Source organism: Odocoileus virginianus, chromosome 27 (genome assembly GCF_023699985.2).
Source record: "Odocoileus virginianus isolate 20LAN1187 ecotype Illinois chromosome 27, Ovbor_1.2, whole genome shotgun sequence".
NCBI classification, from domain to species: Eukaryota; Metazoa; Chordata; class Mammalia; order Artiodactyla; family Cervidae; genus Odocoileus; species Odocoileus virginianus.
This window is the reverse complement of record NC_069700.1, coordinates 30706819-30719053: the sequence shown is the minus strand read 5'-3', so window position 1 is coordinate 30719053 and position 12235 is coordinate 30706819. Positions and strand designations below refer to the sequence as shown.

Below are 12235 nucleotides of genomic sequence, written 5' to 3'. Positions count from 1 at the left end.
AAAACTTGAAAAAAAAATATGTATCTTCTCCATGTTCTGAGTGGGAATGAGCCATGGAATGGTTTCCTACCCTCTGCTCTCAGGCCTCAAATTATTTATTGAACATTTTCCTTTCTTAATAGCTGAAGGTAATATGCATTCTAGATTTCATCTCCTGGCATACTAAGAGTGCTTCCTAAACATTAGGAGGCTTACTGTTGAAGTCAATCAGACAACACCATGCATATTCCCCAGCAGGGAGATGAGAGAAGGTGATATCTCCTTAACCATACTAGAATTTTTTCAGAACACTCCACCATCAACTGAAGTCCTTGTCTTGGGTGTGTTACATAAGAGAGAATCTCTCTCACCCCCTCACCTGGCATCTACTACATTGTTCTGAGTGCTATAGCAAATGAGGTCAAATTTGCAATTTGGAACTTAAAATATTATAGAAAAATCCGGTTTTTCAGCTAGTGCAGATGGATAGTTACAATCATTATTCATGCCTTATGCATTATGACTTTGTAGATTCATAGATCAATGATGAATTTTAAAATATCATAAAATAGGGTCAATTTAATTCTGAGTATTCTACTTGGATGCAAGCTTAAAGCTGAGTGATGAAAATGACATTTTCATGGAGTCACTTAGAATGGAGGATTGGATTTTATTACTGTGGTCGTATATACCTGACTGGGCTTCCCAGGTAGTGCAAGTGATAAAGAACCCGCTTGCCAATGCGGGAAACTTAGAACACCCGGGTTTAATCCCTGGATCAGGAAGATCCCTGGAGGAGGACATGGCAATCCACTCCAGTATTTTTGCCTGGAGAATCCCATGGACAGAGGAGCCTGGAGGGCTATAGTCCATAGGGTTGCAAAGCTGGACACATCTAAAACAAGTTATCATGGCATGGCATATACCTGACTACCAAACACACAACATGTTGACTACTAAAAAAAAAAAATGGGATCCCCAGTATTTAAAGTGGAAGTTGATATAATCACCTACTTGATCAGATCATCTCAAGTGACTCCACATGTAGACTGCAGATGGGTCTTGACCAGAAATTGCTGCCAGGCAAACGTCTACCATGTTTCCTACTCCCTGTATTTAACACTTTGCATCATAAAACCATCCTTTCCTACTAGGCACTCTTAGTTTCATGAAACTTTAACTTTAGAAGAATCGCTTATAGGACTTCTCTGGTGGTCTAGTGGTTATGATTATACATTTCCACTACAAAGGGCTTGGGTTTGATCCCTCGTCAGGGAAGTTCCACATGCCTCCCAGTGGACCTAAAAAAAAAAAAAAAAAAAGACCTTCAATTAGGTCCTCTGGTTGATTGACCAACTTTTCTTTTGAATTAATGCAGGGGTTCTTGAGTTTCCTAAATCCTGCTTTTAGTGAGAGCTCTGAGTAAACTTTATAAGATGCAAATACAACTAAATTATTTGCCTACTTCAAATAATCAGTGGCTTTCCACCATTCACAAAGTCACCAGGTCCGAAGTCTGACCCTGCAAAATGCTGCCTCTGCCTTTGTTCTAACCTCATCTGCCATTATTGCCTCACCTGTAGGCCTAGACTTCCATGCCTTTGCACATGCTGTTCCCTTAACTGGAATTATCCCATCTGGAAAACTCTTACTTTCAAGACTAGTCTTTGACTTCATCTCAATTCAGCCTTCCCTGAGCTGTCTTCTTGTGTGGTCCACTCTGTTCTCACCTCTTTACTTATAATGACATCAAGGTGTATATCCTGCTTCCGTCCACTTTCCCTGTAGACTGAGCTCCTTGAATGCAGGGTCCATGGATGGCCTCTTCATCATGTGGGACTCTCACCTCTAGCATACCTGGTATATGGTGGCCAGTTCTAAGAGACTTAGGAATGAATGAATGAATGAGGGCCTCCCCAAATGTCTAACAATAATGAGGGAGAGACTTGAGAATAGAGAGAACTTGACTTGTTCATTAAGCAGGCTAGAGTCCTACTTTACTTATTAAAAAAAAAATACGTATTCATTTGGCTGTGCCAGGTCATTGCTGCATGCAAGATCTTCAGTTGCAGTATGTGAACTCCTAGCTGTGGCATGTGGGATCTAGTTGTCTGACGAGGGATTGAACCTGGGTCCCTTGCATTGAAAGCACAGAGTCTTAGCCACTGGACCACCAGGGGAGTTCCTAGTCTTTCTTTCTAATTCTAACAGGTATTAACTCACTGCCTGCGTTTATGCCTTGTAACTTTCCCTCTTCTTTCCACTCCCATTCAAACCTGATAAAATATTACCACTTTCATGTTGGTTTGTGTATTAAAGTTCTCACAGTTCATGAATCTAGGAGTAATAGGGACACACACTTCCAAAATTTACTTGTGATTGTGAATAAAGGGCCTCATGATTTCCAGTATTAACATGGAGGCCACAATGTAATATATAGGTCACAGGTAAAGTATCCTAAGATTTTGAAGTCCATTTTGAAGTTTAAGGTATAGTTTTTAAACATCAAATGCTACTCTCCAAGATAGACTTCTCTAATTGAATTGCATGGCAATGATTTGCAAATATTACGTTTAAAGAAAGGCCACAATATACAGAACCATGTATTGTCTTAAAATAACTGTATTATGCTCATTAAAACATGGAGCGTTCCTTTCCGGTGTGATTGCTTTGTTTGATCAAATTGAAAGTCAGGCTTTCTATTTTGGCATTACGCCTTATTTCCTAGACTAAATGAAATTATTCCATTAGAGCAAATAGACGCTTGATAATGGTTTGATTCCAGTTTTAATTGGAATGCTGTTCTCAGAATATTTTACCATTCCACTATTATTCCTTGATACTGGATTTTCAAACAGAGACTACAAGCTAGCACTGGGTTACAGCCCTCAGAAGACTAGAGTAGTTGAAATCCCAGGGGAATTTCAAACCACGACCTTGTCTGAGGCAGAGACGGTGCTGTTTTCCGGCTGTCTACTGGCAAGACGTATTTAGTTGATTGAAACAAAACATTGAAAGAAACATCCCTTCTGAGGTTTGATCTCAACTCCTCTCGGATGGGCACACATCTGGAGATGGATAAGCAGCTAACTACACAACTCCCCCTCTTGTTACTAGAGTAGTCTGCACCAAGGCATCACGATCATTTCTTTCTCCTTTTCTAAGGCTTCCTGACTGCAATGAGGCAAGAAGTGACCCGTGCCCACAAAGGCTGGGCCCTGGACTCGGTGACCATCCACAACGAAGTTCTGCGGCAGACCAAGGAGGAGGTCACATCACCCCCTGTGGTAGGTGCCGCTGGGCAGGAGCAGGGACACTTCTGGAGTTGGGGCTCCAAGTTCAAGTCCTGCTGAACCTGGACCTATGAGCATCTCCATCAGGTCCTCTGGCTTTGCAGTGAGGGTTTCCTTGGTTGTAACCAGGACACCTCAATGCCAACTCCTCCTGCATTTGCCAGAGTGGGAATGAATGATAAACACCAGGAAGTCCCCAAACTACATTCTTTGTAATTACAAGTTACATTTGTGCATGCTCAAAAGGACTTTCTGCCCGTCTCCATCCACTGCTGTGGGGTACTCACAGAATTAATGAGGGTTAAGGGCAGTAGAGACTAACAGGACTGGCAGTCCTGAGTTCTGGGGCCAGTTCCAGCCATGTCCCTTCTTAGCTGCAGGACCCTGGGTGGAAGGACAACTTGCCTGGAAAATTCCATGGATAGAAGAGCTTGGCGGGCTATCATCCATGGTGTCACAAAGAGTCGGACCTGATGCACACACCACACCACACCACACCACTGACTTAATGATGGTATCATATTTGCTAATTTTCTGGGATGGCCCATGGTTTTACTGTCAAATCATGTACTTCAGATTTTGATTCAAGAGGTATGGTTCTTATACTTTTAGCCCACATGGGGGATTTTAGAAAACACTTTGCAGCTAACCTCCCTCTCTTTTATTATAATATAGATTTCCTTTCTCTTACCCAGTCCTCACTGGAAATGGAAAAATGGTCACCATTTTCTACATAAGTGTATCTTATGAGCTTACGTGATTGTTGGAGTCTCCCCCGTGATCCCCTTTAGACTTTTTTCTTACTGAGCACATGTTCTATGGCTCCCCACTGCCTGCAAGATAAAGTTCAAGCTCTTCAGTCTGGTATCGACAGTCTTCCACTGTTAAGCCCTAACTTATTTTATAACCATTGGACCTGCTGCTCAATAAAATGCGTGGACTTTCCTAACCATCCTGCCTCTCTTGCCACCCACCCTCTCTCCTCTGTGTCTGCAGGCGCAGCGCACGCTCCGAGGCCCTGTCCTCCACCGGCCTCCCCGGGCGCTCCAAGCACAGTGACCTTCACTCCCAGTCACCGCGCTTGGCCTCAGTGCCCTTCACGCAGGCAGCCCCTCTAACGAGCGTGTGCCGGTGTTCAGGTCATGTCTTTTACACTTTGTTCTCTGTGTGTGTGTGTGTTGCCTCTTGGCTTACTGGTGAGGCCCTCAAGGGTGAGTCCTACTGTGTGAAAGACAGACACAGGCTGAGATCAGCCACTCTTGGACCCATTCTCCATCCCCTGCCCGTCACTTCCGCTCTTGCTCTGCATGTCTGACCTCTGGGGGCGCTCAGATGAAGTTAGAAGCGCCTGTTGGCTTGCTCAGTGCAGGTTGAGATCCCCAGTGGCACCCAGCTCTGAATCCTGTCCTGGGTGCTCCCGCAGGACCCCGCACCAACTCAGAACACCCCCGTCAGAGACTTTCATTTGCAGCAGAGGCAATCTGGCGCTGCTGGCTGAGTCTTTGGTCCCAGGCCGGTCACCCCCAGGCTCGAATCCCCAGTGACAGAAGCGTTTCTGTAGCGCTCATGTGCTTAGTCACTCAGTTGTGTCTGACTCCGTGCAGCCCCATGGACAGTAGCCCGCCAGGCTCCTCTGTCCATGGGATTCTCCAGGCAAGAATACTGGAGTGGGTTGCCGTACCCTCCTCCAGAGGATCTTCCCAACCCAGGAATCGAACTGGGATCTCCTGCATGTGCAGGCAGATTCTTTACCAGCTGAGCTACCAGGGAAGCCCATTGCCTCCAGCTATGCTGCAGAGGAATGGTGGGCTCAGTATTTCACCAAGGAATGCATCCTCTGCTGTTTTATTCTTTGGGTAGCGTTTTAAGATTGCTGTGCATTCTCTTTCCAAACCGATGACCTTCGTTATGGCATTGGGTGTCCATCTCACAACAGTTAACTTTTTAAAACTTCCTGGTGTCTTCTGCTTGGCTCTTCCAGGAAGGCGTATACATTTATGGGCTGTACATGGATGGAGCAGCCTGGGACAGACGGAATGGGAAGCTCACGGAATCCACCCCCAAGGTGCTCTTCACACAACTGCCTGTGTTGCACATCTTTGCCATCAATTCCACGGCGCCCAAGGACCCCAAGCTGTACGTGTGTCCCATTTACAAGAAGCCCAGGCGGACTGACTTGACCTTCATCACTGTGGTGTATTTGCGAACAGTCCTCTCCCCCGATCACTGGATCCTGAGAGGTGTGGCCCTTCTGTGTGACATCAAGTAAGTTCCTTTCCACCTGCTGAGGGCCCTGGGGCCACGTGGGCAGTCAGTGCTGTTGGGAGACTCAGGGAGGCATGTCTTTCTCCCTGATGGTTGCTTGATTACTCTTTCTAAATTAAAAAGTTGATGTCTTACAATCACTTGTTTGTGTATGTTTTCTCTCATATCAATATTTTGAAAGATGATTCAAAAGTATTTTTTTTTATTCCAGGCAGTCTTATTCCATTTACAATTATTTTTTAGGTAAAGTCCTACTTTCATGTTTGAATACTTTGGAAGATTTGAATTTTTAAAAACGAAAAGTATTAATTTGTTGCATCCCAAAAGAGTCTAGTAGATGCAATCGTCTCTCTCAAATAAAACCCACCTTTCCTTTGAATAACATCGACCCAAGCCTGAGTTTATGCAAATATATTATCTTTTGCTTGTTGTTTGCATTTGGTCTTCTCTCCGTGTTTGTGAAATGGGAATTGGAGGGGTCCAGTCAGTACCCCCTTGGGACTTATAGCTGGTGGTGTGAAATATTTGAGACAGAAAATCCACTGGGATGGCTGCCCTTGCAATTTAATTTTATTCAGTATTATTTTTAAGTGCTTTTGAGGCCCAGAAATCTCTGAGTCTCTAGCTCTCCCCTCCCAACTCCAACTCCACAGGAGATAATGAAGCACACATTTCTAGGCAGCAAATGGAGAAGGAAAAAACAAACTCCATCAAATGAAATTAGGTTACATGCTGAATGCCTTAAACAGCAAAGTCTTTAAAAAGTGGAGCTATTTCTTACTCCGTAGCTAGTCTGAAACTCGATATGAACCTTTATTTCCTGCTAAAGGAAATTGTCAATTTAACAAAACAGATGGGGTCTCATATTGAATGTTCAGGCAGCTTCTGGCTAATGAAGAAGTGTGTCTATGGTCTTCCCATCTAGAATCCTCTTGCCTGCCCCCAGCTAAATCCTCAAGCTTCCTCCCCTCTGTCTGTTCTGAAGGAGGGGGATGTTTCAGGCTGCCTTGCTCTCCTCTCATCCCTGTGTCACTCTGATCAGAGATGGCCAAGCAAGAGCCCAAGTAAGGTGTCTAGAGAAGTACCCAGAAGAAACTCCACCATAGTCTAGAGCAGGGGTCCCCAACCTCTGAGGATCTAATGCCTGATGACTTGAAGTGGAACCGATGTAATAATAAGAGAAATGAAGTACACATAAATGTAATGCGCTTGAATCATCCCTAAACCATCCCACCCTCCATCTGTAGAAAAATTGTCTTTCATGAAACTGGCCCCTGGTGCCAAAAAGGTTAGAGACCCTTGGTCTTGTGTACTTTCAAACAGTAGAAAATGCATTATAGGGTGCAGTGTATTCTAGCCATGGCCTCTGGTGTGCTCTTGATCCTGATTCAATGTCAAAGCCATAGCACTTTCCAGGACCGTTTTTTTTTTAATTGTTTAGTTTTTATTTCATAATCATAAATTTAACTTTGCAATCCAGCTAAACTTGGAGGGGGATAAGGAAAATCTGTAGCAAGAGCACAAAGATTATGGGATATTTCAAGCAGCTGGGGGTGAAGGGGTGCTCTCCTGGGCTACAGAAGGAATGGTCTGGTGGTTAAGTAAAACACAAGTCAAATTTATTAGATGTGTCCACAGTCAGCAATGGTGATCTTCTTGCTGGTCTTGACATTCCTGGACCCAAAGCGCTCCATGGCTTCCACAATATCCATGCCCTCTTTCACCTTGCCAAAGACCACATGCTTGCCATCCAACCACTCAGTCTTGGCAGTGCAGATGAAAAACTGGGAACCGTTTGTGTTGGGGCCAGCATTTGCCGTGGACAAGATGCCAGGACCTGTATGCTTCAGGATGAAATTCTCATCATCAAATTGCTCGCCATAGATGGACTTGCCACCAGTACCATTATGGCGTGTGAAGTCACCAGCCTGGCACATAAATCCTGGAATTATTCTGTGAAAGCAGGAACCTTTATAACCAAATCCTTTCTCCCCAGTGCTCAGAGCATGAAAGTTTTCTGCTGTCTTTGGAACTTTGTCTACAAACAGCTCAAAAGAGACGCAGCCCAAGGGCTCGCCGCCGACAGCGATGTCGAACATGGTGGGGTTGACCATGGCTAGACAGCAAGGAAGGCTCCAGGGTGGTGACATCTGCAAGGCCAGGAACGTTTTTTAAAAAATAAAGTAAGTGAGCTCCAAGAATTTTGGCTCTTCCCTCAGCCTGTAGTCACACTAAAAAGATAGCATCCCCTGGAAAGACTGACCCTGAACAGAAGCTAGCCTCTGGAAGCAACCACTCTGTCTGGGTGAGCAGAGTGGAAGCAAAACGTGTTACAAACTGCAGTTTGCTGTGTAAGCAAACCGAACTACAGGTTCCCAGATAATGCACATTTTATTCATATTCCTATTCAGTTGCCAAAATTATTGAAGCAAATCGCATTGTCTACCCCCCTGGATGTCATGGTATGTTTTCAGAGAATAACAATTAGATCCAATGTTTTCTTTTCTTTTTAAAAATATATATACAATTATTTGTTTATCTGGCAGTTTTGGATCTTAGCTGCAGCACGCGGGGCCTTCCTTGCGTCGTGTGGGGTCTGTTGCCGGGCTCATGGGCACGGTAGTCACAGCACACGGGTCTATTTGCTCCTCTGTATGCGGGACCTTAGCTCGCCCACCAGGGATCAAACCCGCACCCCCCGCACTGCAGGGTTCATTCTAGTCACTTATTTATTTTGGCCATGCTGGGTCTTCGCTGCTGTGTGGGCTTTTCTCTAGTTGCAGTGCTCGGCCTTCTCACTGCCATGGGCCCTCTTGTTGCCGAGCACGGGCTCTAAGGCGCACGGGCTTAGTTGCTCCCATGTGGGATCTTCCTAGGTCAGGGATCAAACCTGCGTCTCCTGCATTGCAGGCAGATTACCACTGAGCCACCAGGGAAGCCCTTAAGGCGGGTTCTTTACCTCTGGACCACCAGGGACGTCCTAGGCCAGTGTTTTCTAATGACTTGAATGTCCTATGAAAAATTTGGGAAAGAGATGGGAAGGGTGTGAATCTAGCAAAGATCATGGATCAGACTGTTTAAAGCCACACACATAGCATTTCCTGGGAATTCTCCACTGTTGCAGATTATTTTGTTCTGTGTCAGCCCCGAGGAGAGAGAGATGGGTGCTGAGGCTTCCTCAGGAACGGACACCTGGCTTCCAAGTGGTGCCCCCAAAACTAGTCTTCCTCGTGTTGGACACCCCTCCACTCTCCCTATTGGAGAGTGTACAGAGCTGGCTGGGGTCCAGGTCAGCTTGCCTTCTCCGGGCTTGCTTAATGCTTTCCTTAGATGTTTTGAGCCATTGAAGTTGAATAAGCACATAACCATTTTCTCAGAAAAATTGTTGCTCTTTTACTAATTACATAATTTGCCACACTTGAGTGAGGGAGACCTGGTGAGCATAAAAGAGCAGAGGACCCAGGACTAGACGGGTAAGCCGGCTGAAGCCGGAAGAGAGAAAAAGTAATTTTTGGTTCCTCCTTAGAGTCAGTCCACATGGTCTCATTTTGGTCTCAGCAAAATGTGCCACAGGATTTATGCCTTTGTTGATTGAAAATGTTCTTTTAGTTTGGACTTTGCATAAAAATAAGGCTGAAAGAGAAGTGTCTCGAGATATATTGTGAAAGGAACTGGTCTTGAGGGTGATGTTGCATGAACAGGCCCCACTCTCTTTCATCAAAGATCTCAGGTGAATATGGGACTCACCTGTAGTGTGAATGTGACTCAAGACCATGGGTGAAGTACAGAGAAATGGTTAAACTCAGGGTGAGGGATGAACTTGAAGACAAGGTAGCATTTCAGTTGGGTCTTGGTCATAGATGGTACCAAGGTAGTAGATGGATGCATTCTAAGGAAGGGAACAGTGTGAGGGAAAGAACAGTATAAAGATGGGAAACCACATGGAATGTCCAGAGACAGAGACCAGACTCTGTAAAATCCTCCTTAAGAGCCTTTGAAACATTTCCATCTTCTGCAACATATACTCGAAATACCAAAGCCCTCCCTGAGTGGCCTAAAGTAAAATTTCTGTCTGTCCCCGACCCTATCAGTCAACTTGCTCAATTTGTTCTGCTATTAGGACTATTTTGTGTTGAGGGAACATGAAATATTTTCATCCTCGTGTTGTTTCTCTTATCAAGGAAAACTTTCCCATATAGAACAGCTGGAACTTTCATATATTGCTAGAGGCAATGTAGTAATAAAATAGTGCAACCACTTTGGAAAACAAGTGGATGGTTTCTTAACAGTTGAATATATGATCCAGGCGTTCCACTCCTAAACATTTACCCAAGCAGAATAAAAGCATTGTTCCTACAAAGGCTCACCCATGAATGTTCATAGAAACTTCATTTGTATAGCCTACAACTGGAAACAACTCGATTCCAACCACAACTGGATGGATAAACCAACTATGGCACACCCATTCTATGGAATAGCACAAAACAAGCTATTAATGAACAGACTTGGATGAACCTCAGATAATCATGCTGAGTGAAAAAAAAACCAGGCAAAAGATGCATAACATATAGTTCCATTTATATACAAAATTCGAGAAAAAAACAAACTAATGGATAGCTGCAACAGATCAGTGGTTATCTGCGGTGAGGAGCTGGGGGACAGGCAAGGAGAGAAGGATGCAAAGGAGCAGGAGGAAACTTCAGGGGTGACAGATGTGTTGATTCTCTTGACTGTGGTGTTTTCAGACATGCTAAAATGTGCCAAATTGTAATCTTTGAACGTGTTCAGTTTGTTGTATTTCAATTCCACCTCAATAAAGCTGCAAAGAAAAGTTCTCCCAGAACCACCTGATCCTTTCTTCATGTTCTGTGAGGACTTCCATGACCCCTTGCACTCCCCCAGGTAGGATTTATTGCTCTTCCTGCACTTGGATTGCAGCTGAATTTAGCAATTTTCACCCTGGGAATTAATAACATGTATGTATGTCTCCTCATTATGTCCCAGGCATATTGAAAGCAGAGGGTTGATACACGTCAATGTATGACAAAACCCACTTCAATATTGTAAAGTAATTACCCTCCAACTAATAAAAATAAATGAAAAAAAAAAAAAGCAGAGTCTGGCTTTGGGGCACGTCAGCAAGTGTTGAGTGAATGCAGAAGGAGAGAACAGCATGTGACCCCATTTGACTGACAAGTGTAGACAAATGATGGGGAAGGAGGCCGTGTTGCAGGGGTGGTGTTGGGAATATGACAGAAGGACAGTGGGGAACCACAGGACTGGAAGTGAGTGGGTCCATGGGGAGGCTACTGCTCTACACCCAACGAAGTAAAGTGAGCACTGGACTGAGAGAGAAAACCATTAGAAAGGCAGTAAAACAGGTCATGTGAAAGATGCTATGGAGTCCAGATTGGGGCATTCGGAAACTAAGCTGATGAGATGAATAGTGAGCAGAGATAGATATAGCAGTTTAAACTCAAACATCCATTGGCAGGTGGGTGGATAAAGAGGATGTGGTGCATATATACAATGGAATATTACTCAGTCATAAAAAAGAACAAAATAATGCCATCTGTAGCAACATGGATGCAGCCAGAGGCTATCATGCTAAGTGAAGTAAGTCAGAAAGAGGAAAGTACCATGTGATGTCACTTACATGTGGAATCTAAAATATGACCCAGATGAACTTATCTACGAAACAGAAGCAGAGTCACAGACACAGAGAACAGATTTGTGGTTGCCAGTGGGGAGACATGTGCGGGAAGGTTGGAGTGGGCATCTTCGAATAGCGTGTGCAAGCTATTATATATGGAATGGATAAACAACAAAGTCCTTCTGTATAGCACAGGGAACTATATTCAATATTCTGTAATAAACCATAATGGAAAAAAAAAGAAAAATATAGCAGTTTATAGCCTGGAGAGTCTAGTTGGATGTTTCTTCTGTCAGTACAGTTTGAGGAAAAGAGCTCTTTTCCTAGCCAAGTGCTTATAAATAACTGCCAGGGTCTCTGAAAAAAGACTCAAAGATCTGTGTGCTCACTGTTGCTCACGATGAGGTCTGTGACTTAATAACACCATGTTACTGTGTGCCCTTGACATGAATTTACTTAAATAACCATTATAACAACCCTATGAAGTCTGATAGCATTATCACCATTTCACAGAGGAGGAGACTGAGGCCCAGAGAAGCTAAATAATTTCCCCAAGTTCTCCCAGCTGGTAACTGACAGAGCTGAGATTTGGACCCAGTCTGATGAACTTAGCAAGGCAGTATTGGATTCTGTTTTTAAGCCAGAGTCTAATGAGATAAAATTCATAACTGTTTGTAGAAAATAGTACATCTGTGTTTCTCTGACTTGTTCATTTGAGCCGCTTTTGTTGTCTGGATGGAAAGGATAATGTGCATGGGAGAGAGACTGTTAAGCAAACATCAGCATTGGGAGGCTTCCCTGGCGGTTCAATGGTAAAGAATCCGCCTGATGAGACAAGTGCTCGGGCCTGGTGGACTGGGAAGACCCAGAGGGATCGGGTGGAGAGGGAGGTGGGAGGGGGGACTGGGATGGGGCATACATGTAAATCCATGGCTAATTCATTTCAATGTATGACAAAAACTACTGTAATGATGTAATTAGCCTCCAACTAATAAAAATAAATGGAAAAAAAAAATAATAATAAAAAAATTAAAAAAAAAAAAGA

The 12235-nt window shown here is 44.0% G+C and overlaps 1 protein-coding gene and 1 pseudogene across 1 annotated transcript in view; one reads left to right on the top strand and one right to left on the bottom strand.

Annotated features, from left to right (window-relative positions):
• The window catches only part of DNAH8 (dynein axonemal heavy chain 8), a 341076-nt gene extending 335402 nt beyond the window's left edge, over positions 1 to 5674 (top strand). Inside the window, exons 93-94 of the mRNA XM_070456508.1 lie at positions 3145 to 3266; positions 5254 to 5674. Coding sequence (XP_070312609.1) covers positions 3145 to 3266; positions 5254 to 5541 — 410 coding nt within the window. The 3' untranslated portion in view covers positions 5542 to 5674. The remainder of the gene's footprint in view (positions 1 to 3144; positions 3267 to 5253) is intronic.
• Positions 5675 to 7091: 1417 nt separating this feature from the next.
• Positions 7092 to 7651, bottom strand: LOC110123718 (peptidyl-prolyl cis-trans isomerase A pseudogene; annotated as a pseudogene).
• Between the last annotated feature and the right edge of the window lie 4584 nt (positions 7652 to 12235).